We start from the raw sequence: 27,714 nt of genomic DNA on the forward strand, positions 1-27,714 counted from the left end.
GGCACTTTCTTGTAAACTATATATGTATATACTAGTATAAATTGCTTATATATAGCTATATAAATATATATAGTATATATAGTATGTATAGTATGTATATATAAGGGTGTATTATGTGTATATATAATTATATATTGTCTTATGTAATATATATATATACATACACACACACACATATATATATATATATATATATATATATAGTTTATATGTATTAGAGATATATGTGTATTATAAATAGTAGACTTATCATCAAATTGAATACAAATCCTACCATCCGGATTTTGAGTAACATGCAAAAATTCAGTATTCGACAAGTCGTTAGTAATCTGACTTGGGGATATAACCGAATTTAAAGTCCAAGTAGTTGGGAAATTAATTTTTTCCCACCTAATAGGTCTCCTAGTGGTGACCTTGGACCTTGCAAAGTTGGTTTCTACCAGTATGGTCTGATCTGATGTATCATATAACTTACATCTAGGATTCAAAGTAGATAATAATTTAAAATAAATCCTATAAGACAGACATATAAGTTCAGAACCAGGCGCATAATTATAACCATGCGTTTTCACATTTAAAGTCAAGGCATCAAGAATATTAACATCAGAAAGAGATAGTTGCAGATTGGGTTGAGTATTAAAATATACTGGACCATAGGCCACAGTAGATTCAATCGAACCCATCAGAGATTGTCTGAAATTCAGATTTCTAGCATCTCTAAGAGCTGTCAAAAAGGTCTCTGGTAACCCTTTAAGGGTTAACGATTTAAACGCAATTTGAACCATACCAATATGCAAGTAATGATAATGATGTTTGTGTAAGTCAATATCGTGTTTGTTTAACAAACGAATAGTCTGTTCAGAAGAATTTAATGCCAAAGATTGTTCAGTCGTTTTTATCAATTGTTTTGAAGAAACTTTATCAAACCAACCATAATCATAAATGGTTTTTATAGAAACTTTAGGAATCGTCCATTTATTTAACAAATCAAGGTTTTGAGGTATATCTACCTCTTTAGATCATAAGAAGCCTTGGACTGACCAGCATACTACGTTAGTCAAAAGTATTAAACAGCGTGTTAAGTCTTTACCTTGCTTAACTCTTGCTAATCCTACATGGCAAAAATTATTGAGACTGATGCGTCTAACGTTGGCTACGGTGGGATTTTAAAACAAGTGAATCCCAACAATAAGAGTGAATACCTGATAAGATTTCACTCTGGTAAATGGACCGAAGCCCAGAAGAAATATGCTATTGTGGCTCATGAAATGTTGACTATTGTTAAATGTGTTTTAAAATTTCAAGACGATTTATATAATCAAAAGTTTTTAATAAAAACTGATGCTCAATCTGTTAAATATATGTTTGACAAAGATTTCAAACATGATGCGTCTAAATTAATATTTGCTAGATGGCAAGCTCAACTGGTGCCTTTTGATTTTGTCAAAGTCCTCTTCTGTCTAAATCATTCATTTGTTGGAGGAAATTTTCCACCTTATCCATGTTTTTGTCGGATAATATTACTTCCGGTTGTATTGGCTGGGAATCTTCTTCTCGATATCATTGCCACTTGTTTCACTGCGCATTGATATGTCTGACCTTTCAGTCTGGTTTATAGTTTGAAGTAGATTTCTTTTTACTTCTTCCAGATATTTATTTATTAATTGTGTCTTATCTCCTTCTTGAACAGAGATTCTTCTAGCAATATGCCTGACTGAGCTATCGTCAAATATTGTCTTCTGGGGAGTAGTCGAATATAATTGAATCTGTGCTGAAATGGAATCCAATAATTCTTGGCCATATAACAATTTTGTCTTGGGATCATTCTTCATCAACTTATCCCAAAAATTATTGTAGAAGACCATGTATAAGCAAGGAATTTGTTCTTCAGTAACCCCAATTCGGGGGTCCATTTATGAATCCACGGAATAGAGAAACAATGAAGAAGTAGATCTGATCAATCTTTTCTAAATAACAGATATGATTTGTATGATATAAATCTGTTAAGAACGGAGAAATTTTTGTCCATTCTTTGTATAACTTAAGAAATGGCTCAGGCAAAATCTTTGTTGTGGGGACGTGATGTGCCCACCAATTCAGAAACCAATTAGGGATAGGTTCTGCAAATATCTTTGCACATATTTTAATAAACCAAGTGTGTTTATGTTTATCATTGTTGTAATATAATACTCTATCGAATGCCTGGATATAATCCCAGTAAGTAAAATTCATGGGTGATTTATTAAGGCTTATCTGCCTCTCTTTCATTGTGGATATCCCCCATTCTTCAACAGATATAATCTGCTTGATAATAATTTTTGAGAAGTTATAAACGTTCTCACTTGTGTTATAACCGAAAAAGTGTTGGAATTCTGCACTCGAGAATAAATATGAGCATTGGAAAGCTAAGTTTATAGACGGCCTCCCTTCCTTATTTGCTGAAAGGGTAAGGAAAGTATTAAGGGGTAGTTACGGTGAAATTCAGTATGGTAATTATACATATGGTAAACTTATAGGAGTATGTACACAAGAAGGATTAAACTTGTGTAATGAGCTAAAACTTTCTAGACAGCTTAAGATTGATAAGCTTAAAGAGAAATCCCAATTAGGTGACTTCTATACCCAGTTCGGTTTACCCAGAACCTCTACTCAAGGTAGGAAGAAGAAGAAAAACAGATATCATAGGTATCCTAACCCGGATAGCCCGTATAAGAAAAAGAGGTCTAGATATAGGTCTAAGGAAGAGCGTGATACTAGAAAAGCGCATCGAAAATCTACTCGATTTACGAAGAATAGATCAAAGAGAGATCTCGCTGATATTAAGTGTTATAAGTGTGGAAAGTTTGGTCATATTTCTCCAAATTGCAAGCTTCAAAAGCTGAAAACCTTAGAACTCGATGATGAGTTACGCGATAAGGTTTATGGCTTGTTATACACTTCAGGATCAGAATCTGACTATTACTCTGAGACTGAATCTGAGGATGAAGTTGATTTAATTGATTTGTCTGATAATGATAAAAATATTGGTACTTCTTGTAACTTGCAAAGGTGATATTTGTACTTGTAATGATGACGAATTTTATAAAGTGCAATCACAATTTTATGATTTGAATATGAAAACTATTACATCTGATAATGTAATAGAACTTTTAAAAGAAGTTACCGATGAAAAACTTCGTGAAAAAATTATTAATTTAGCTGCAAGTTCTAGTTCTAGTAGTTCAAAACCTTTTGAAAAATATAAGAACGAATTTGAACATTTTGCGCCTTATTCTTTGTCTGAAATTAATAAACGACTTCATAAGTCCAGTACACCTAGCAGAGATGCTTCTTTTGATGATTTGAAAATCGAAATTGAGAATTTGAAAAAAGATATTAAGTTTCTTAAACAAAATCAAATGATTTGTGATCACCGGATTACTCAAATTGAGAAAAATAATTCTCTAACTGACTTTCCAACTGATTTTTCGGCTAAAGGAATTTCCGAATCTTCAAATGAAAAGGGAAAAGAAATTTCTGATCAGATTGATTCGATTAATGAAAATTCTGATATGTTTTTAGGAATGATGCAGGTTGTTACGGCTCATAAGTGGTACATTAAATGTACTATCTTGATTGATAATACTTTCTCTCTAACTGATGTAGCAATGATTGATAGTGGAGCAGATGTAAGTTGTATTCAAGAGGGTCTTGTTCCTACTAAATATTTTCAAAAGACCACTCATTTGGTAAAATCTGCTTCTGGTCATGCTTTAGATATAGAGTATAAATTACCAAATACTCATATTTGCCAAAATAGAGTTTGTATTCCTCATTTCTTCTTTTTGGTAAAAAACCAGTTATACCCTCCGATTATACTTGGAACTCCTTTTATTAATGCTATTTACCCTTTTAATAACATAGATGCACATGGTTTTTCTGCTACTTATCAAGATAAAGAGATAAGTTATTCTTTTGTTACAGATCCCATAACTAGAGATATTAACGCCTCGATTAATATGAAACAAAGGCATGTTAATTCATTACAATCAGAAATATTGAGCATGAATATATTCGATACTTTACAATCTGCTAAGGTTCAGCAAAAGATTAAATTGATTGTTGAACAGATGGCTGTTGATGTTTGCGTCGATCACCCTAGTGCCTTTTGGAACCGAAAAAGGCATATTGTAACTTTTCCTTATGAAGAAAAATTCTCCGAGGATGATATCCCTACTAAATCTCGACCTTGCCAGATGAATGCTGAATTAGTCGAATTCTGCAAAAACGAGATTGACAGCTTGTTACTAAAAGGGTTTGATAAAACCCTCAAAATCTCCTTGGTCATGTTCGGCCTTTTATGTTAATAATGCTGCAGAAAAGGAACGTGGTATTCCTAGATTAGTTATAAATTACAAACCGTTGAATAAACATCTGAAATGGATTAGATATCCTATCCCCAATAAAAGGGACTTGTTACCTAGATTATATGACGCCAATATATTTTTAAAATTCGATTTAAAATCTGGATATTGGCAAATTCAAATTTAAAGAGCATACTTATAGAACTGCTTTTAATGTTCCATTTGGTCAATATGAATGGAATGTCATGCCATTTGGTTTTAAAAATGCCCCTTCTGAATTTCAGAAAATTATGAATGATATTTTTAACCCTTATCTAGATTTTTTCATCATTTATATTGACGACATATTAGTATTTTCTAAAACATTAGAGATGCATATTAAGCATCTTGATATTTTTAAGAAAATTGTAATACAAAACGGTTTAGAAATTTTTCGTAGGACTTGATATCATCGTTGTCCTCTTCTCTGGCGATTGAAACAAATGTATTACTTTGCTTTTTGGCGGCCAAATATGCCTGTAGATGACCGTATAATGGATTATCTTCTGGAATATCATCCAGATGTATAGACGGACCTGGTGAAGAGTCTGGATTCTTCACGGTTAATATGCAAGAGAAATTAGTTCTTCAACATAGATATGAATCTGTTTAGCCGGACATAGTCACGGCTGGGCAGAGAAACAAAATAATTAAATACTTTAAAAAATTAAAATAAACAAATACCTTTAAGGTCGGGATGCAAGGCCCTGAAGATGGTGAACTGAACTTCGAAACTTTATTTACTTCAATTGATTTACAAAATGAAGAAGCTAAGAAGCTAAAAGTCTTTACAAGAGAGAGAGAGAGAGAGTTCTTAGAGAGAGAGGGGTTTTCTTCTGATGCTCCTCTTCAAATGAAGAGTTCCTCTATTTAAAGAAAGAAAAAAGAAACATAAAGAATCTTTAAATAGTAAATTGGGTCCCACATCTGGGTCCCTATACAGTGTTTCTACTGTTGAGAACAGTGTATCTACTGTACACACACACACACACACACACACACACACATATATATATATATATAGGCTATTTTTTTTAATTTTTTTTATGTAAGGCACTTTCTTGTAAACTATATATGTATATACTAGTATAAATTGCTTATATATAGCTATATAAATATATATATTATATATAGTGTATATAGTATGTATTAGATATATATATATATATATACTATATCAAATTTAAACACAAAATAAATTGCAAAGAAATATTCAAGGGTTAACCGTACTATCTACACTTGTCCCCTCTTGCGCAGCTTTCATTTGTAAAAATCTAGTTTTATCTCTAGGGTGTTTCAATATATGTCTAGTCAAACTGCCCGTACCGCTACGATCTCCAGTAAATTTATGAACTAGTTGAGACCCACAAGTGTTACACTTAGCGTTATTTTTTTCTCTTAGTTGAGTAAAAAATGCCAAACAAGAGATGCTTCGGGCCGTTTAGAAGGTTGTCTATTAAAAGTAGAGGTTACTATAGGAGGGTCAGGTGGGGCATCAGTTGGGTTATTAACAGGACTAGTAGGTGTATCATCTAAATCCGGTTGCGTTTCATCTAAATCATCATTTTCCTCATCATTTTCAAAGATAGTTTCATTTTCAAAATTGAATATCGTTGAAGACTTGAAGACTTGAATACTTCAATTCACCAACTTCACAATTTTTCACGAAATTGCAATAATAAAGCAAGCAATTATAGAAGAAAATTAGAGAGAGATTGAGAGAGATTGATGATTTTGTGAGTAAAAATGAAAGAATGGGGGGGTATTTATAGTTGAGAATTAGGAAAAAGTGTAATTATAAAAAGTTTGGGGTTAAAGCAAAGTTTGGGGGCCAAATGGCTATTTTTTAAAGTGGCCAACGGATAAATTTTGAAGGCCAACGGCTAGATTTTAAAAATCTGACCGTTGGTCTTTTTTTAAAAAAAAAAATTAAAAATTAGCCGTTGGAGCCCGTTGGACCCGGTTGAACCGGCCCAGGCCCGCCTGCCGGTCCCGGGCTTAACGGTCCCGGGCTCACGGGCTAAATGTCTTGAACCGGCCCACCACGGGCTTTTACACCACTAGAGCCCAGGCTCGGTTGAACCGGCCCGTTTGGCCCGTTTGGCCCGCGGTCCTGGGCCACAATACAGCCTTAGCTTAAGGGACGACTTTTGGGGGACGTTTAGAGCGTCAATTCATAGTCGGGTTTTGGTGAGAAATGGTATTTGCAGTGTTGGAGAAGAAAGAGTAAGGTTGTCGTTTTTGCTTTTTAGTCTAGGTCCTCTTTTTTATTTTAGGAGCTAAAGGGATTATTTTATAGAGGTAGGAATTAGGTTAGGTCAAATGGGAAATGGGTATGGGCTCAATGTTTTGGGCTTGAAGTGATTTGAGTCATGAATTTGGGCTAATTAACTTTGGAGTATTAAGACTAAATCAAAAAAAAATTATTCATTTTCTTTTTCTTTGATTTTAAAAATCTAATAAAATCTTAAACCAATATAATTTGTAAAAATTAAAATTGTTTATCTATTAAAACAACTAATTAACTTAAAACTAAATAAAAATACTATTTTCTAAAGATTAAAAGCTAAATATATAATAATGACCATTTTTGTGATTTTTTCATAATAAAATTAATTCCTACATGCAAATTGAACTTAAGATGACATAATTAAAATGTGATATTTTTCATAATTGTTTATGATTTTAAAATATTAAAAATGTATGAAATGCAACTAAATAAAGAAAAACTTCTAAAATCCCTTAAAATCATTTTTGGTTTATTTTTAAGAGTTATTTTCATGTAGGGCAAAAATTAGGTGCTCACAGTAGCTACGTACAGGCTCTCGTCACCTCGCGCGTACATAGCCCCCATAACAAGTAGCACACATCCATTTACAACACCTAGGGGTAATTTCTCCCTCACAGGGTTAGATAATAGACTTGCCTCGCGCTGAAATTCCATAACCGGCTCCCAAGCCTTTCCAACAACTCCAGCCGATGACCAACGCTCCAAAACTAGTCAATAAATGTGCTAACCAATGAAAATATACTCTAATACTCATAACAATTAAATTTACAACCATTTTCAACTCCGTTCGAAAAGTCGATAAAATCACCCTCAGGCCCACGTGCCCGGATTCCAAAAAATTTTGAAGAGAAACTTGTAGAGCTTTTGAAAGACGATACACGAACTTTGGATTTTCTCATTTGAACACTCCAATTTGACAAAATGGGTAATAATAAACATTTTTTACCATTGACCATGCCTATGTGGAAGCACTGCAGTTGACATAGCTAAACTGTGGGCAAATCACGCTGCCAAGGCGCCTGAATAGTATTGTTTTTACTAAAAAAACTAAAATTAGAATAAAATATAAAGAAAAAATAAAAAAGAGACTTTTCCCCTCCCCTTCCAATTCTTTCGTCTTCCTAGCATGTATTCATACAATTGCTTGAATTCATCTCTTAAAGAGCGGCAGCAATTCTTCCAGCAACTTGGTCAAGATCACGTTGGCCATTGGATGTGATTCTCCTTCCACCCTTAAGATCAAAGTCAACGATGTTCATGTTCTGCAATTGCTGAAGTATGTTGCGTGCAACTGAACCACTGCTCTTAGAGAAATGACGAGGGCGGTTGCCATTCCTCTGGTTACCACCATAGATTCTTCGGAATCCACCAACACCAATACCACCCCTCAAATAGATCTTCCATGCCATAGAAGCAGCTCTAATGTAGTACCAATCAGGGTCATATGGAGCAAGCTCTTTGAGTTTACCAGTCTTGACGAGATCAGTCCACTCAGAAAGCTCCATCTTGCCGGAACGCTTGAGGTGAGAGGTATAAGCCTTCACAAATTCGTGAGGGGAAACATCTTTCACGGTTCTCGCTGCCTCCGTCTTCACTTCTGTTGTTGTTGCGGCACCGATGCAGATCTCTCTTCACGTTCCCTTTTTGTATTTGTAATTTTTTTTTTCTGGTTTTGTATTTAAAAATGGGACCCACAAATAACACATGGCAAGTAATAAATGGTTTAGCATGATGTGTTGTACATGTCAGCGCAATGGATATACATGCTTTGATGTATGTGTTTATTAGTATTCATTTTGTCAAGTTGGAGTGTTCAAATGGAAAAATCCAAAGTTCGTGTATCGGCTTTCAAAAGACCTACAAGTTTAAGTGGTCAGGAAGCCATTACGCCTTTTCAATTTCATGCTCAACTTCGTGGTCAAAATTCAAAAATAACCAATTCTAGGTTTTCTACCAAAACCCCATAATTTCTACTAATTTTCATGTTTAAATCCTTATACAAACCATGTATTTAACTTATAATAAGTGTGAATCACTTACCTTGTGTCGCTTGAAGAAAATCCCTCCTTGAAGCTCTCCAAAATCGCCTCCACCAAGTGAAAATGGAAGAAAAATGGACCAAGTGCGGTCAAAATCCTGCTCTTGCGGTCCTCTTCCGCTTATGTGCCCATTTCTTTGCTTCTGCGCTTGAGCAAATGCGGCCCAAACTCCGCACTTGCGGTTCTTCCCCTGGTTGCCACACTCCGCTTCTACGGCTCCTAGGCCGCTTCTACGGCTCCGTAACTGCAGCCAAAACCTCGCAGGTGCGGTTACACCAGATATTAACTGCCTCAATTCTTCTTCAAATTCCAAATTCGATCTGTTAACCACCCGAGGCCCCCGGGTCCCTATCCAATTATACCAACAAATTCCAAAACATAACGCGGACCTGCTCGAGGCCTTAAATCACATCAAACAACGTCGAATTCATGAATCGCACCCCAATTCAAGCTTGATGAACTTTAGAACTTCAAACTTCTACATTCGATGTTGAAACCTACCAAATCACGTTCGATTGACCTCAAATTTTGCACACAAGTCATATTGATATTACGGATCCACTCCAACTTCCGAAATCGAAATCCGACCCATATATCAAAAAGTCCGCTTCCGGTCAAACTTCTCAAAAACCTTCAAATTTCTAACATTCGCCAAATGACCCCAAAATGACCTACGGACCTCCAAACCTCCAATATCAGAATCACCATACGGAGTTATTCCCAAACTTGGAATCCCGAACAGACATCGATAACATTGAATGCAATTCAACCCAAATTTATAAAATTCTTCTAAAATGCTAACTTCCACAATAGGCGCCAAAACGCTTACAGTTTATCCAAAAACCGATCCGAACATACGTCCAAGTCCGAAATCATCATACGAACCTGCTGGAATCTTCAAATTCTGATTCCGAGGTCGTTTACCCAAAAATCCAACCTTAGTCAATTCTTCCAACTTAAAGCTTCTGAAATAAGAATTTTCTTTCTAAGTCACCTCAAAACTTCCGAAATTTCAAATTCCGACCACGCGTACAAGTCATAATACCTGAAGTGAAACTGGTCATGGCCTCAAATTGCCGAACAATACGCTAGATCTCAAAATGATCGATCAGGTCGTTACATTCTCTCCCACTTAAACATACATTCGTCCTCGAACGTGCTAAGGATTGCACTAGAGTTGTTTGAAATCACTGTTTAAAACCTCGTGCACCTACCCGTGCTAGCACAACCCAGTTGAGCACATTAGCTTCTCATGCCTTCTTCTTTCTCCAATATCACTGAGATCTCCCTCAAAACTATCCCCTTTGCTTCCAAGGTAACATCTTTTTTATGATATTTCCCATTTTATGCTGCGTTGTTTGGCTCCACACATATAAAAATACTTTTGAAACCTATGTATGGTCTGATAGATATTTATATGGCTATAAATCTATCTATCTTTAAGTAGTTTTTAAATGCAATGACAGGCAACCCATCAATCCCGACATAAGCTATTCAGTATCCATTTTGTTCTATTCAATAATTGGGGATACAAAAGATTTTAAAATTCTTAGAATTTTATGTATAGATTGAGATAAAGAGGGTATTGGAGTCACTGTACGGCTTTGAAGTTGAAAAGGTCCAAACTTTAAACATGGATGGAAAGAAGAAGAAGAAGAGAGGTGGCCTATTAATTGCTAAACCTGACTACAAAAAAGCTTATGTTACACTTTACCCTTTGTCTATATCGACGGATCTTTATCCTATACGAATGATCTAAGAGGAAAGAAAAATATGAGCAAGAAATCTAAGTCTAGCATTGTTGAGGATGATGAGCCTAAGAAGATGCATTGGCTTGACGAGAAGAGAGACACGAAGAGTTCAGAGAGGAGATTCAGTCGTGGCCGTGATCGCGAACCTGGTGGAGAACGTTCTTCACATGTTGGTGCTGCAGCAGCAAAGTTCCCTTGGAGTAGTATGAGGTCTTATGCTCCTAGGTAGATCATCCATTTTCTTTGGAATAATTTGAATTTTCTTGGAAATGTTGCTAGTTTAATGGAGTTCTATGGTTTTATGTTAAATTAATTAAATTAGCTATCTTTTTATAGATTTTTAGCTACTTAACAAATTTAAATAATATTGGTAGCTACTTAATAAAATTATTTAATAGCTATAGGAGAGTGTTTATCATTCAAAATTGAGGAAGAGTTTGATTTTTAAAGCAAAATTGGGGATATAAATGATTTTCAACCAAGCATGTCTAACCTAATTGTGTGTGAGCAATCAATCGTGACAAGTCAACCGATCCATAATGAAAGCATCTGTATATAGTAGTCGTTTGTCCACCGGTGGACTCATCCTCAATGCCGTTTAGGCTCTCCAGCTATGTCGGTTGTCCGCCACCTTCCTTTCCCGTGCCCTCATTAAGTGGAAGCTTTTAAAAGCATCTACTGGATTACTCTTCATTGAAAAATGAAGAAACCTACTACAGGCCTATTTTACAGACCAAACTTCATCCAAACGCTACATGGAGCAATCTGTGAAAGAAGGAAAGAATCAAATTGGTGTTCCTTAATGATTCTAGTTCAAAGTTAACCTGTAAGCATGCATTTCTTCATTGTAAGATAGGCATTAGCTGATACAGAAGTCAAGACAAACTGTACATGTCTCTTAGACATGATTAAATAGCGGACAAACAAATTCTAGATGTTTTTTTGGCACACGTGTTCTTCCCTAAAAATGGATGTATATTCCGGACATTTTGTTGTCGGCGCTACTAGAGAAACTGCATATTTTCCATCATGGTTGTCAGCTAAAAGACCATTTAGTTTGTTGAAATGCTAAAACAGAAGTTTATTCCTTCTAACACCCATAAGTTTAAATAGAGATTGTCTAATGTGGAAGGTTCAAATCTTGATGTCCTGAACTCATCAATTATTTAACTCAGTTTTATCACCAGGGACATTGAGTTTATACATGGAAAGAAAAAAGTTTCGTGAAATATAATGCCAATCATATCACTTTAATAAAGTTGATTGTTTGATCAAATATCAACGATCATTTGCTCCTTGTTACCTTGTCAGTATCAGCTAAGCTAATCTTTCTTTTCCTGTTCAAGTGCTTGCACTAACGTACCTTCAAAACAAGACACTCGAAGGAAGTAATGCAAAACAAGTCTTAACCTTTTATAACATGAAAGATTATTGGAAATACAATGGCTTTAACTCTCACTGCAGAAGAACAACCTGTTTATAGATATTCACATCTTCATCTTCGCTCAAACTTTTTTCATTCCAATAATGTCCAAACTTCACAACAAGAAGGTCACAGCCTAAGGTAGAGCCTTGGACCGTGTTCATTTTGTTGAAGTTTGGCAAAATGCCAAAGTCCCACATCGGTTGGGAGTTAAGTTTGGGGGGATTTTCCCCTATAAAAGAAGGCCTAATGTTTAGGATTGAAACACACCTCTCATTTGCCTTCTCATCTGTTTAAAGCATTTGTATCTTCTCTCTTTAATATTATTTCACTTGTATTTTTGGAGTGGAATAAAATATTGGTTGTGTCCGAGGAGTAGGCAAAATTAGCCAAACCTCGTAAATTCTGGTGTTCCCTTTAATGTTGCTTTATTGTCTTATTTATTTATTATTTGGTGGCTGTCTTAATTTTTGGTATAGTAGTTGTGACTTATTCACACTATATACATTTGGCTTCCGCAACACATTTTACATTTTTACTAAGGCCTTACGGCCCTTACTATGTGCAAGTGTTACCTGCCTAGTTTAGGCCTTAGGGGTAAGGGGAGAGTGTACATTGTATGCAATTTGCCCTTAGACTTCTGCAAAGAAAATGTTTCCACATTTCAAACCCCCAAAAGACCAACTCTATCATTGCGCCAAGTCTTGTACTCACATCTTTCACTAGCTAACATGCAAAAACATTTTTGAAGTCTGCCATTCTTGATAACACCATATTTCTCTTCATAAGTAGATACTAGACTTAAGCTCGACGAACCCATTGTTCCAATCGAAGCTGCTTTAAAGGAGGACCAAGATCTGGCTTAGTCCTCTGGGGGCAACTCCATTTTCCTGTTGTTTCCAAAGCAGTAGGATGCAAGTTGGTTGTTTCTGTGAGAACCTTTCTTGTCAAAACATGCTTGTGCCTGTTTGATGCAACAGTGATCCCACTTAGAAAAGGAGACTGAACTGCAGAAGGCCTTGGCAAAGGACTTCCATTGTGCAATTGGCTATTTCTGTTCTTTCTGGTTGATCTAAAACCATTCTCTCCTAAGCCATTTATGTTATCTTCTTTGTCCATGATTTCCCCAGCTTCCCTTTTGGATAACTTCTGACTTAACACCCTCGCCACAGGACTATTTTTAGGCTGCACATTGTAAGCAGGTTCAACACAATCTTCAGATTTCGGGCTATTCTCTTCAGAATTCATCCTGTGAATTGGATGTCTATATAATTTTTCACCTTCACAGCTTGAATGATTAATGATACAGGACACTTTGCAGTTAGCTTCTTGAGGGGAGATGGTCTCCAAATGTTCTCCAGTTGTTTTACTGTCTTTGATTACCTTGTTAGTGTATCTTGGTGAACCACATTTGCTATTCTGTGGTTTCTTGTGATATAGAGTCTGTTGAGAAATTCTTTCACGAGACATTTCTTTGGTTACTGTTGTGTTGTTTGTTCCATCAGCCTCCTGAATCTTCAAAGTATACAAATGTAAAGGAAATATCATTAACAGAACTTGTGACAATATGGTAAGGTAGACCTCAATTATGCAACCGAAGTTTAGTTTGCTTCTTTGCATGGTAACAATTGTATAACTATTAGAATCAGAGATGAGATAGTTTATATGCATAAGTAGCTTTCAGCCAACTGATAATACATCTAACTAACTATAGATAAAATAGATCTTTTAATGTTCCTCAATGTCTTCTTATTGTATATTCCTGTACGTGATCCATCACTATAATTCAATGTAATCTTATTGTATAAACTAGGTACTGACCCCTTCCGGCAAAAGATCCATGCAATCTCAGACAGATAAAAACATAAATTACTATCCACCTGTTTGTTGGTCTACAGCTTAATGTGCCGACCCGCCACATTCGTTACTGATTTTGCCGCCTAAAGGGCCACAAACCGAGTCAAACCTTGCTGCCAAAGGCCAGGTAATCTTTGCACATGGAGGACACAGCCCCACAGCCCGCTGGGTCATGGCAGCCACCCTCTACCAATAAAGACAAGTGTTGCACAGCTGGGTAAGGCCACAACCTGTCAACACAATCATGGGAGCCAATCTGGGCCAGCAGGAATTAGTGCACAGCAGCTGGACGAGGCCACAGGCTGGAAATCTGCTAACATAATGATGGAAGTCACTTAGTGCAGTGCCTCACAACTGGACGGGTCCACTGCCAGCCATGCCCATCAGTGGACGGTTTTGTATATAAATAGGCATGCTTAGGCCTTGTTAGAAGGCATCTCATACACACTTTGTATTTTCCCTTTGTTTATCAAGTAAATTAGAAAATTGGCCTTGCCCTCCCATTCCTTGTGTGTCTTTCATTTCATTGTCTTTCCAGCTTTTGTGTGTGTTTGCCTTAGCTTGAGCACGACTTTGTGTTTGCTATTTCGTTAGGACTGAGACTAGAAGCAGATAACGGCTGTCTAGTTGTCCGCACGTCGCTTACTGGAGTTAAGCCTGTGACAACTGGTATCAAGGCAGAGGCGAGGGACATGGCAAACGAAGGAGACGATGCTGTTTTGGGTAACATTTGTGGGAGAGACGAGTCACCAACAAAGAAGCATAAACCAAAGAGAAGAGGGACGAGCAAGGTGCGAGTCCTGCCATAGCCATAACAAGTGAGGGTGTTTCCTATGAGCCACCCCCACAGCAGGTTAGTCATGGCGAGGAAGGTAATGGTTCTGCATCGAGCCGCTTAGACGAGCCAGTAGACCTCACTGAGGCTGGTTTAGCTGCTTTAAACCAGCGTCTTGAAGTTGTTGAAGGCAACTTCGCTTCACTTGAGTCTACTGCCTTAGAAGAGCTGGGAGACGTCAAGGAAGCCGTGGATCAAATGACCGAGGAGCACAAGGAAGGACTAACCAACCTTGAGCTCAAGCTGACCGAGGCTGTCTCAACGTTGCACAGGGAGGTTGAGATTCTAAAGCAACAATTAGAGGCAGTAAGGCTTGCCGGTGACACTGGTCCTGTGACGATTCGTGAAACCAAAATCGATGCCCCCAAACCCAAAGAGTTCAGAGGCGAAAGAAGCGCTCAAGACGTTGAGAACTTCATTTGGAAAATGGAGGACTACTATGAGCACCTCAACATCGTTGATGAGGCTGCCAAAATCAGGGCCGCAACGATGTACCTAATCGATACCGCCATGCTTTGGTGGCGGAAGAAGAAAACCGAGATGGAGAAAGGCACTTGCTCCATCACAACTTGGGAGCAGTTCAAGTCCGAGCTAAAGCGACAGTTTTATCCACAAAACATCGTCAATGAAGCTTGTCGGAAGTTGAGAGAGCTGAAACAAACAACTTCCATTCGTGAGTACGTAAAGGAGTTCACCAAACTCATTTTGCATATCCCCAACATATCAGGTGAGGACTTGTTGTTTTATTTCATGGATGGCCTTCAAAACTGGGCCAAACAAGAGTTGCAGCAACGTCAAGTTAAAGACGTCGATGAAGCTATCGTCGTGGCTGAGTCCTTGACGGATTTTAAGACAGAAGCTACCAAGTCAAGGGACACCAAGAGCAAACCCGTCAGATCCGGAGGAGATCGTACATATCGAGACAAAGGCAAGCAAATTGTTGGCCCCAATCGTGATTCCAAAGGAGAAGGCAACCGCAATTCTCACTGGTGCGACAGGTACAATGAAAAGAAGAAGACAAATGGTCCATGCAATGGTTGCTATCTTTGCAAGGACCCTGGCCATCACTATAGAGATTGTCCTTCTTTGGGCAAGCTCAGTGCCTTAATCGCAGCGGAACGGAGGCAAAAAGGTGTGGCACAAACGGATATGCAAGCAGGTGAGGCTACTGCTTAAGGGAGACAAAATGTGGCGCATCTTGGCCACATGATGTTCGGTGCGTTGCTGACCAAAGAGCCTGCTTTGAAGCAGGTTGCTCGGGACAAACCTGACCTTACTCAAATGGGTCAGACTTTACTTGGTGCTGTGATGGGCAAGGAACCCAAGTTGAAGCAAAAAGGATCACTGTTTGTGGATGCGAAGCTTAATGGACAACCCGTTCGCATCATGGTCGACACTGGGGCGACACACAACTTCGTGACTGAAGCAAAGGCTAGATCATTTGGCCTTACTTTTAGTCCCAGCAGTTCTTTGTTAAAAACAGTCAATGCCAATCTCACAAACGTAAATGGAGTTGCTCACAATGTGCAACTCAATTTAGGAGCTTGGCAAGGGAGTGTGAGTTTCTTTGTCGCTCCTATGGACGTGTTTGATATCGTATTGGGCCTGGACTATTGGGATGAAGTCATGGCATTCCTTTCCCCCAGCCTTAACCAAATATATATTTATGATCCAAGGGGTCCTTGCGTGGTACCAACCCTTCGTGTGCCACAAGCCGTAGGTCAATTATCAGCAATGCAGATTGTGAAGGGCTTCAAGAGAGGAGAAGCCACGTTCTTAGCAGCCATAACTGAGATTGACGAGGTCAAGGTTGATGAGACCTTGCTCCCATGTGTGCAGCAGGTTCTTGATGAAAACATGGATATTATGCCGGAAGAACTTCCCAAATGTTTGCCACCCCGAAGGGAAGTGGATCATCAGATTGAGCTGATTCCGGGAGCAAAGCCACCTGTCATGGGTCCGTATCGCATGGCACCTCCAGAATTGGAGGAATTGAGGAAGCAACTGAAGGGGTTGCTTGAAGCGGGACACGTTAGATCGTCAAAGGCGCCATTTGGAGCACCAGTCTTGTTCCAAAAGAAGCAAGATGGGTAATTACGACTGTGCATAGACTATCGTGCCCTCAACAAAGTCGCGATGAAAAACAAATATCCAATCCCTTTGATAGCAGATTTGTTTGATCATCTTGGCCAAGCCAAGGTATTTACCAAGATGGATTTAAGGAAATGATATTATCAAGTCCACATAGCCGAAAGAGATGAACCGAAGACGACTTGTGTAACTCGTTATGAAGCCTTTGAGTGGTTGGTGATGCCGTTTGGCTTAACCAACGCCCCCGCAACTTTTTGCACATTAATGAACAAGTTGTTCCACCCCTTTTTGGATCAGTTTGTGGTCATCTATCTTGATGACATTGTGATCTATAGCAGCAACATGAGGGAACATCTTGAGCACCTCCGCAAAGTTTTCCAAATTCTAAGGGAAAACAACTTATTCGTAAGAGGGAAAAGTGTTCTTTTGCCCAACTCCAAGTGAAATTTTTGGGGCATACGATCAGCCAGGGACAAATTCGTATGGACAGCCACAAAGTCGCAGCAATTAGAGATTGGGAGGCCCCAACGAAGGTAACCGAGTTGCGGTCCTTTCTTGGCCTTGCCAACTATTACCGGCGATTCATTCTTGGCTACTCAACAATTGCGGCTCCGCTCACAGACATACTGAAGAAGGATCATTCCTGGGAGTGCACCGAATTGTGTAAAGGGGCATTCGAGGGGCTCAAATCTGTGATTACGGAGGAGCCTGTTTTGACCTTACCAGACTTTTCGAAAGTCTTTGAAGTCCACACGGATGCATCTGATTTTGCTATTGGGGGTGTCCTAATGCAAGAGGGCCACCCAATAGCCTTTGAGAGCCGAAAATTGAATGATGCGAAGCGTTGGTATATGGTCCAAGAAAAGGAGATGACGGCAGTAGTTCATTGCCTCAGGACCTGGCGCCATTACTTGTTGGGATCCCCTTTTGTCGTCAAAAGGGATAATGTGGCGACGAGTTATTTCTAGTCACAAAAGAAGTTGTCACCCAAGCAAGCAAGGTGGCAGGACTTCTTGGCGGAATTTGACTATTCCTTGGAGTATAAGCCGGGGAAAGCTAATGTTGTTGCCGACACATTGAGTCGGAAGGCAGTGCTGGCGCCAATTGTTAGCACAACCAACAGCGATATCCTTGATGCAATCAAGGAAGGAATGCAGCATGATCCGGTGGCGAAGCAACTTCTTGACTTGGCCAGCCAAGGTAAGACAAAGAAGTTTTGGGTGGAAAATGGTCTCATGTATACTACCGGCAGACGCATCTTTGTGCCTAAATGGGGCAACCTTAGGCGCACCCTAATCAAAGAGGGGAACGACACAGTTTGGGCAGGGCATTCAGGCCAAAAGCGCACTTTGGCGTTGTTAGAAGCATCATATTATTGGCCGCATATGAGGGATGACATTGAAGTGTACGTCCGAACATGTCTTGTGTGCCAACAGGACGAAGTTGAACACAAAGTACCGGGAGGCTTGCTTGAGCCTTTACCAGTAGCGGAAAAGCCATGGGACAGCGTCACCATGGATTTCATCACGTGTCTGCCAAACTCGGAGGGCTTTGGCACAATCATGGTAGTGGTTGATCGGTTTTCAAAATATGCAACATTTACTGCCACCACCGCTAATTGCAAAGCTAAGGAGGCAGCACGTTTGTTTCTCAGAGACGTGGTAAAACATTGGGGCATTCCGAAACACATCATAAGCGATCGTGATCCCCGTTTTACCGGTGCTTTTTGGAGAGAGCTGTTCAACTTGTTGGGATCGGAGTTACACTTCTCCACCAGTTTTCATCCACAAACGGATGGCCAAACTGAGAGGATCAATGCTCTCCTGGAGCTATATTTGAGACACTTTGTTAGTGCCAATCAAAAGGACTAGGCCAAGCTACTTGACACTACCCAGTTTTCATACAACCTGCAACGCAGTGAATCGACTGGGAGGAGCCCTTTCGAACTTGCAACGGGGCAGCAGCCTAACATTCCTCAGTCTTTGCCCACGAGTGCAGAATTAAGGAACCCAGGGGCGTTTCATATGGCGAAAGTTTGGGATGAGCAAATGGATATGGCAAGATCTTACTTAGATAAGGTTGCCCGCAAGATGAAAAAGTTTGTTGATCACAAGAGGCGTCCGGTGAACTATAGAATTAGGGATAAAGTGATGGTGAAACTCAATCCACGACAGTTCAAATCGTTGAGGGGCGTCAATCAAAACTTGATTCGACGCTACGATGGGCCATTTGAAATCACGGCCAAGGTTGGCAAGATTTCTTTTAAGCTGGACATGCCTCATCATTTGAAGATCCATCCCGTCTTCCATGCTAGCCAGCTCAAGCCATATTATGAAAACAAGGATGATGCGGAACGAGGACAGCCCAGCCGTGCCCAAATTTTCATCACACCTTCTGCCATTGACAAGAAGATTGAGGCGATCATTGATCATCAACTAGTCCGAGGCAAAGGTTGGGGCAACTCGAGTGCCCAATTTCTTGTTCATTGGAAAGGACAGTCACCGGAGGAGGCGTCATGGGAAAAGTACGAGGACCTATGGCAGTTCAAAGATCAAGTCTATGATTACTTGAACCTTTGTGGCGCCGCGGTCGTCGCCATTTCAAGTGGGGGAGAGTGTGCCGACCCGCCACATTCATTACTAATTTTGCCACCTAAGGGGCCACAAACCGAGTCAAACCTGGCTGCCAAAGGCCAGGTAATCTTTGCACATGGAGGACACGGCCCCACAGCCCGCTGGGACAATCATGGCAGTCACCCTCTACCAACAAAGACAAGTGTTGCACAACTGGGTAAGGCCACAACCTGTCAGCACAATCATGGGAGCCAATCTGGGCCAGCAGGAATTAGTGCACAGCAGTTGGACGAGGCCACAGGCAGGAAATCTGTCAACATAATGATGGAAATCACTTAGTGCAGTGCCTCACAGCTGGACGGGTCCACTGCTAACCATGCCCATCAGTGGACGGTTTTGTATATAAATAGGCATGCTTAGGCCTTGTTAGAAGGTATCTCATACACACTTTGTATTTTCCCTTTGTTTATCAAGTAAATCAGAAAATTGGCCTTGGCCTCCCATTCCTTGTGTGTCTTTCATTTCATTGTCTTTCCAGCTTTTGTGTGTGTTTGCCTTAGCTTGAGCACGACTTTGTGCTTGCTATTTCGTTAGGACTAAGACTAGAAGCAGATAACGACTGTCTAGTTGTCCGCACGTCGCTTACTGGAGTTAAGCCCATGACATAAGGTTCATAAAAATTTAACTTGGGAATGTACATCCAATAAGTCTACATCTAAAGCATGACTTCACAAAGAATTGATTATCGAAAGGGGAGAGAGAGAGGGAGAAAGAGAGAGAGGGAGGGAGGGAGGGGAGGGGAGAGGGTGAGGGTGAGGGTGAGGGTGAGAGAGAGAGGGGGAGAGAGAGGGAGAGAGGGAGAGAGAGAGGGGAGGGGGAGAGAGAGGGAGAGAGGGGGAGAGGGAGCGAGAGGGAGAGAGGGAGAGGGAGAGAGAGAGAGATATAAAACCAAGCAGATCAAGAGTACCTTTGAGACAGGCAGATGCTCATACTTGTCATCATGGATAAAACTAGATCCTAATGAATTCCTTAAATTCTGAGGTTCCCCACAGCCATTATACTCATTCATATACACTTTGTCATCAAATTCTTTCTCATGATATGGAAGTACGAAATTTTGAATAGTATCCACTTTTGGGGATTCGTAAACATAGCTAGAGAACCAGTTCTGGATGTCTGGAGGCTCTGATAAAGACCATACAGGAAGATTAGCATTAACAAAAACTATGTGCCTGCTTAAAAAATGGAAGCTCATATATTAGGAGGTGAAAGGATCACACTTACCTGAAGCAAGTGACATGTCATTTGAGTTCACATCCTAAAAGACACAAGTATTAAAAATCATGCTTTAGGAAGAGAACACAGGAGAGACAATCCAAAAAAATCCCAGTGCTACACTGGGTGCAAAAAAGGGAATGCATATGTACATGACTTGATGTTTGTTCATAGAAGATTTTGCAAATTTTCCCCACACAAATTTGCATATCTACTTCCAATAAGCAATTTTTCAGCTTTACATACTATAGGGGACATGTTAATGAAACCTGTAAGAATAATCAGAGAAAACTGGACCATTCTTATCCAAATCCACCACCAAGACTGAGCACTTTATAATAAATTGACTTTATTCCAATCAAAAGTTTGCACAGAGTAATTGACACAACAATAGAAAATAGCTCACCTGACCTACCCTTTTGTTATCTGCAACAGAGTTTGTACACTGAAGAAGGCCCTTCGAAGCCACATCAACACCAGAATACACACTATCACTTTTCCCATTTGTTTGATTTTCAGCAGAATTATCTTCCTCCTTGCTGTCACTGTCTTCTTTGCATCCTTTGGTGCTAGTATCCTCTTTGAAACCGATGTCAATTGATTCAGGGACTCTAAAATCATCACTATCAGCCAATGCAGGAGTTTCAGGCACAAAACTTGAGAAACAGTCGTTGGAATCTAAAAGCTCTGATAGCATTGACATAGGGACAGAAAGTCAGCTTCCTACGAATTTGATATGAGCAATTTTGATGTGCAAAATTTAAGGGCGAAAGATGAACTGGAATCCATAATTTGTGGTCTAGTTTCAGGGTTTATATAAGGTACTAAATTTCACCTATGTTGCGCGGACTCTCCAAAATGTAGCCGTACCCGTGTCGGATCCTTCAAAAATGCACTACTTTTGGAGGATTCGACACATATCCTGCCACATTTTCGGAGAGTCCGAGCAACATAGAATTTCACTTCCTTTACTCAAATGTCTGAAGACAATAGTAAGCAATACTTCATAGCATGTAAAAGAGCCTAACTTACCAGAAGAAAATGAGATATTATCTGAAGCTCTCCAAACCTGTGAAACAACTTCTAAAGTTATATTACTAATCTTAGAAATGATATTCAGAAACAATCTACAACAGTTAAAACTTTGAAAGCTCCCAGTAACTAAGGCTAAATTCAAGAAGCAGAAAGCAAAAATCTCTTCAAAGTCAATACTCTAATGCAATGGTTTCCGAGTATAATCAAACCTTATGATCACACCAAATAAAAAAAATGCATAGCTTATATTTACGCCATGGTGATAGGAATCATGGACCATCCATTTCTGTTAAACGTTGAATTAGATTCGTTAATAGATTAATACATCCACAATTAGAATAGTGGGAAAAAAGGACAGTATAGATATGTCTATTTTGGAATTTTCAGTAACTGTTGCATCATCAATTAGTCTCATCAAAAGTTTCGGCAAGTGCTGCTCTTGGACAGTCTTCTACCAACTAATGTCTTCCTTTCTGGACTTTGTTTACTGTCAGGTATCAACTTGTTCGGCTGGTTAGTCCAATAACTAATTTGATTAAAGGTTTAGCTACCACTTACACAGAAGCATTGTGAGAAATCATACACATCAATAGTGCACATGCAAATGCAAACTTGCTACTGCCAACGCTTTCCATTCCAAGCCCTAACAAGATGATTTCAGCATTGGATTGTGAATCTCTACAAACTACACCGAGCAAAAATTGACTCGAGCTTCTCAAACTAGTTGCAGATGGTTAACTTTTATGTTCGAAAGTTAAAACTTAAGTCATCACTGCTTAATAAATTCAGATGTCACATGTTCCCCAGCAAACCTACTCCTTCACCTTATTGCATATCTAGAACGTTTACTAAGTTGACGATGTCTTCAATTAAGCTACTATAATAACCTAAGGGTCAGAATGAAAGAACAACAAAACTACAGAGGTTTCCAGCTCCATTATTAAGTGGTAATGGTGTCTAGCCAAGCAACTTCATTACCATAGTAGGCAGCCGATCGAAAATAGTCATTTTCATTTCCACTGCAATTTAAATAACAATGTAAAGTGTCTCCTCTTTAACCATTTTAGACTTTAAATGAAGTGTTTCATTCAATTAAACATAGTATTAGAGCGGACAAATATCTTTAGTTTGGATCCTCCGGCCAGTCATCAACAAATATTTTCATGTATATGGTCCAAGAAAAAGAATGAGACCCCGAAGTGAAGAGGCGTATAACATGTGGGGTCCATCCCATCAATTAAGGGAGGCTTTCTTCCTTTTGTTGATTGTTCAAAATTGGCAGCAAATATTTTTCTTCTGCATTGTTAAAAAGGCTAGGTTGCAGAAGGAAAATGTTAAATGTAGTAGGCGTGAGAGACAGGGGCTCCACCTATAAAAGGAGAGCTTCGGCTCTCATTTCTACACACCAAAATCTCAGACAATACATCTGAGTGAGAGAGAGCAAGGTATTCCATAGACTATAAGAAAATAGTTTGTGAAGAAAAATAGAATATGAGAGATATTGTAGTGAGGTGGAAAAAGCAAAAGAGTGTTCTTTCTTTTGAGGGTGTAGTGGTCTTAGGAATATTTGTACTACACAGTGTAAAATTCCTCGGTATAGCGATATTAGTTGTTCTTCTTGGCCGTGGTTTTTTTACTTATTCAGAAGGGTTTCCACGTAAAATCTTGGTGTCATTATTGTTGCATTTCTATTCTTGTTGATTTAATCATAACTTAGTGTTCCGCGTTTATCACTAATACCGTGAATATTATTTTTACGGAGTTTATTCCCAACATAACAGACTAAAAAAAATTAATTAAGTATTCCCACGGCTTAACAAATTTATTTATTTATTCGACAAATTTAAGTTGGAAGAAAGGAAAAAATCTTAATGCAGCGAAAATAGTAAGGGGAAAGGGATAAGACCAGAAGTTCAAGTACCTTAATTGAACTTTGGATATCTCCTTGTGAAGCTACATTCTCATCAATGCCGCTCAAAACCGGCGATTCATATGTATAACTTGAGTACCAATTTCCAATATTTGGAGGCTCTATTTGTTAAAACGAGGAAAAAAGAAAAACTCAATTAGAGAAACAAGGGTCAGAACTTTCTAAATGATTTTTGGAGAAATTATGCGTACCAGAAGGATTCGACAGCGAATCTACAGAATCCAAGACCTGCAATTCAGAAGTGACTCGTTCAATTAGAAGTTTCAGCTTCTTTTTTAAACACATAAAAAAGAAAATTAAGTAGCTTCTGGGATTACCTGCTTAGACATCTGCCTATTATCAAAGAAATAAGAGAACGAGCAACTTTAGAACTGATGTGTTGCAACAACAATAACAAACCCAGTTTGATCCCAACAGTTAGTCTGTAGATCTTACCCTACCTAATGCAGAGAGAGGCTGCTTTCAATAGACTCTCGGCTCAAGAAGGGCGAGAAGAAAAAGAGGAAAGCAAGGAAGGACGGAAGTGTGAAAACAGCAGCTGCGTGAAGAAAAACAATGGTCCGGTTTCTTGCCATTTTCGGATCTAGACAGGAAATTATGGCGCCTTTGTTAAATTTTCAAATTCGTTTTTTCCCGGGATAATATTTTTCATCGGCCTTTAAAAATGTTTCCTTCAGGGTTCAAGCTTTTGAAAATCCACATTTCTCCTGTATTGGCCAATACGATTCAGAACTGGTCCACTCGTTTACCTTTATTACACTCGTGTGTACATACAATGATACAAAGACCATTTGGCCACTCTAGTTTGATGTTAGCATCAAAATAGCCCCTAGGTTTGAAAAATAACCAAATGGTGTTCTTTTAATTGTTAAATAACATTGTCGCATGTTTCTTTTATATGTAGGTTCATGATATTAAAGTGTTCACAACATGTACCTTCACCTTTCTCTAACGAAAATGCTTACCTTATACGTCTTTTCCTACGTAGCTCTAAAGCTGCCAAAACGGACCAGACACAAATTAAGTTTCGATTTTGATAGGATAAGACGGACCGATTTGCTATTTGAATGACCCTTAAAATACTCATCCCAACCTTAAGAGGGCCACGGACTAGGACACAGTTCGACCTTCATTATTTATTTTTTCAATTATTTTTTTTCAAATCTTTTAGGATTTCTACGTGACATAGTCCCCCTAATGAATAACTTTTGTTTGCATGTAGTGGTGCAAAAAGTTTGATATTTGACATAGGAATTTTATAATTGAAATGCAAATTTTCTATATCTCTAGATTTTTAACGTTAAATGAATATTTTTTTAAAATTTTTCTTTTCAATTTTCTTATTTCCGGGCTTATTTTTATAAGTTTATATGATGAGATATTTTAATTTGGGTCTAAGATCATTTGCCGATTTTATCTTCATATTTCATATATATTTAAAAATTCATGGAATTACCTAGTGCTTTTTTTTTGGATGTTAAACATTGATCTTCTTCTATATTAAAGAGTAGTTTAACTCTTAATAATATACTACAGTAATCCAAACTAATCCATGACAATAATTTCTTTTGAAAAAAAAAAACTGTTATTTGCCACTTAAAATTTTCCTAGTCGTTATTAATGAAGCAAAACAAAACTAATATTGTCATATTACAGACATATCAAAAATCTGAATTTTAATATCAACCATTTTGATGGAAAAATTACCATGTATTGGTGTTCAAAATATTGTTCACTTTACAGTCACAAGTCTACAGTTGTGTTTCCTTGATCTGAAATTTGCCAGTATGGTCAATTTATAATATGTGATACTAAAGCAATACATAACGTTTGGAATAACATATGTAATTAACTTTGGATCTAGGGTTGGAGAATGTGGATAATTTAGCTTTTTACTTTTTCTTTATTACATTAAATATTTAATTTCAAATTTAATTAAATTTTGTACCACGGGTCAGTTCAGGCCAGCCTAAATCAAGTCTCAAGGGTCATGAGATAATTTGGGTCGGGCTTATAAGTCTCAGCTTTAAATAGGCTCGAAAAATTAAGAAATTCAAAAATAGTCAGCTTTACAATTGGTCGTTCAAAAATAGCTCAGTTTCAAAAGTAATCGAAATTTAGCCATTTTTCATATAAAGATAAATCTAAGCGAAAACACTGTTCAAACCCCGGAAAATACGTCAGTATATTATACTGGAGTTCCAGCATAAGTATGTTTGAACTCCAGCATATTATACTGGAGTTCCAGGATAAGTATGTTGGAACTCCAGCATAATATGATGGAGTTTCAGCATAAGTACACTAGAACTCCAACATAATATACTGAAGTTCCAGCAAGTATAATTGTCCAGTATAATATACTGGAGTTTGGAGCACCGGTGCTCCAGTCTCCAGTTTATTATACTGGAGTCAGCAAAGTATACCGGTCCAGCATAATATGCTGGAGTTCATACACAGGTGCACCGAACTCCGGTATATTATGCTGGACCGGTCTCTGTTGCAGCAAAATAGTGACTATTTTTTATTGACTTCGTAAACATTGGCTATTTTTGAATAACCAGTCCAAAAACTGGTTATATCGTGCTATTTTTACTATTTCGACCCTATCCAAGTAGCGGATTGGGTTGAGCTGACCACACGGGCCCTCATTTTGGTGGCGCTACATAGCTCCTCCATACCACCTTCATCATGACATTTATATCGTCACCCACTCAAAAATTATAAAAATCTTTCAAAATTTTCCAAAAGTGAAGAAGTCTTGCTGTCTATTTGAAAATAAGTGAAAATTGAGTTTTTAAGCTCAAATTTTAAGTATTTTTACTTTTGCAACAAAAAAGAGAATAAATATTACGTAGTTATTGTAGTAGTATTTTCAAAATAAATAAGTTCAAGTGTCAATATGCATGTAAAGAGTTTTACATATGTCAAGCCTTTTAGAAACTAAGGACAAAGGTTTACTTTGTTCAAGTATCCTTCCAAGAAAAAAGAGTGACAATTTGTAAAGAAAATTAAGGACAGGTGTATGAACACTTACTCTTTTTCTTATTTGCTGGATTTGAAAATTATTATTTTGCTAATTCGTGTATCCTCTAAATAAATAGAGATATGCTTGTTTAATCCTGGGAAAATATTTTACATTGCTGAAATAGTTTCTTAGGACAATGTTTAGCACGATTCAAGCCAGTTAGTGTATTTTCGCTCACAAATAATTTTATTGCAGTATTATTATTGTTATTTTTCAGTGTCATTCCCCTACAATCTAAAAAACTATGGGAAGTAATACTACTGCGAAATTTTTTGATAGTGCTACCAATTTTTGTGATGTCTTCGCTGCTATTGTTCCAGCTGTCCTGCCTGATATCCATGATGTTGCAAATACATTATTGCAACCACAACTTTGGCAGACACTAATGCCAAAACACAGGTATGTAAATAGACATGGTTACATATCCAATGCTAAAATTAAAACCTTCAAGAAAAATACACCTAAATGCAAGAGGAGAGTTGGGATAAATGACAATCTCGCTAAGTCAAAATTAAATTTGACTAAAGCGAATAATATAATTATTGCGGTCATTTTCCAAATAAATAATGTAACCAATGTGAGAAATTGAGTGATAGACTCTGGTGCTACTAGGCACACTTGTGTAGACAAAAATAAATTTTTGTCTTACACCTAAATTAAGGAAGGAGAAGAATTTATTTATCTTGGTAACTCAAGAACAGCCGTTCTTGGGAAAGGAAAAATTCTTCTCAAACTCACATCTGGTAAAACTCTAACATTGAGTGATGTATCGCATGTTCCTAATATCCAAATCAATTTGGTTTTTGTGGGGCTATTAGGAAAAGTTGGAGTGAAGGTTTCATTTGAAAATAATAAGGTCGTGTTGACCAAAAATAATATTTTTGTGGGCAATGGATATTGTAACCATAGTTTATTTATGCTTAATATTTCTGATACTAGCAATGAAAATGCATCTTCTTCTGCTTATATGGTTGAGTCAATTTCTTTGTGACATGCTAGACTAGGACATGTTAATGTCGCGTATATAAAGAAAATGCAGTCGCTAGGATTAATATCTGATTTAGACACAAAAAATATTAACAAGTGTGAAATATGTGCTGAAGCTAAAGGTACTAAAAAGACTTGTTTTCTGTAAATAGAAAAACTGAATTGTTATCCTTGATTTACACTGATTTAGGCGATTTAAAGCAGACTATGATTAGGGGTGG

General features: G+C 38.1%; 3 protein-coding genes across 7 annotated transcripts; 1 reads left to right on the forward strand and 2 right to left on the reverse strand.

Annotated features, from left to right (window-relative positions):
- Positions 1-7,816: 7,816 nt before the first annotated feature.
- On the reverse strand, positions 7,817-8,235 carry LOC104222698 (small ribosomal subunit protein eS19x-like). The gene has a single exon (XM_070150082.1). It carries the CDS (start codon positions 8,175-8,177, stop codon positions 7,830-7,832), a length of 348 nt encoding a protein of 115 aa, XP_070006183.1. The 5' UTR covers positions 8,178-8,235; the 3' UTR covers positions 7,817-7,829.
- Positions 8,236-9,912: 1,677 nt separating this feature from the next.
- On the forward strand, positions 9,913-17,097 carry LOC104222655 (uncharacterized). Of its 2 annotated transcripts, XM_070147608.1 has the most exons (3): positions 9,913-10,026; positions 10,279-10,687; positions 13,699-17,097. In XM_070147608.1, exon 3 carries the CDS (start codon positions 14,776-14,778, stop codon positions 15,751-15,753), a length of 978 nt encoding a protein of 325 aa, XP_070003709.1. In that variant the 5' UTR covers positions 9,913-10,026; positions 10,279-10,687; positions 13,699-14,775; the 3' UTR covers positions 15,754-17,097. The 2 variants fall into 2 exon arrangements, with proteins under 2 accessions (XP_070003709.1, XP_070003708.1); XM_070147607.1 differs by having other exon boundaries at positions 9,913-10,687; positions 13,784-17,097.
- On the reverse strand, positions 12,551-24,089 carry LOC104222664 (probable GPI-anchored adhesin-like protein PGA55). Of its 4 annotated transcripts, none has more exons than XM_009773923.2 (8): positions 23,799-24,089; positions 23,673-23,709; positions 23,473-23,582; positions 21,549-21,585; positions 20,932-21,203; positions 20,526-20,559; positions 20,209-20,426; positions 12,551-13,400 (listed from the first exon to the last, which is right to left on the reverse strand). In XM_009773923.2, exons 1-8 carry the CDS (start codon positions 23,808-23,810, stop codon positions 12,687-12,689), a joined length of 1,434 nt encoding a protein of 477 aa, XP_009772225.1. In that variant the 5' UTR covers positions 23,811-24,089; the 3' UTR covers positions 12,551-12,686. The 4 variants fall into 4 exon arrangements, with proteins under 4 accessions (XP_009772225.1, XP_009772217.1, XP_009772242.1 ...); XM_009773915.2 differs by having other exon boundaries at positions 20,923-21,203; XM_009773940.2 differs by lacking the exons at positions 20,209-20,426; positions 20,526-20,559 and having other exon boundaries at positions 23,799-24,088.
- Positions 24,090-27,714: the final 3,625 nt, after the last annotated feature.

Source organism: Nicotiana sylvestris, chromosome 6 (genome assembly GCF_000393655.2).
Source record: "Nicotiana sylvestris chromosome 6, ASM39365v2, whole genome shotgun sequence".
Classification (NCBI taxonomy): Eukaryota; Viridiplantae; Streptophyta; class Magnoliopsida; order Solanales; family Solanaceae; genus Nicotiana; species Nicotiana sylvestris.

Excerpts from the sequence above, each read along its gene's own strand:
- LOC104222698 (XM_070150082.1), bottom strand. The coding sequence starts at position 8,177 with ATGGAGCTTTCTGAGTGGACTGATCTCGTCAAGACTGGTAAACTCAAA.
- LOC104222655 (XM_070147607.1), top strand. The coding sequence starts at position 14,776 with ATGACCGAGGAGCACAAGGAAGGACTAACCAACCTTGAGCTCAAGCTG.
- LOC104222664 (XM_009773915.2), bottom strand. Across the intron at positions 21,586-23,472 it reads ATATCCAAAGTTCAATTAAG|GTTTGGAGAGCTTCAGATAA; the intron begins GTACTTGAACTT and ends GTTGTTTCACAG. Across the intron at positions 13,401-20,208 it reads AGCATCTGCCTGTCTCAAAG|ATTCAGGAGGCTGATGGAAC; the intron begins GTACTCTTGATC and ends TATACTTTGAAG.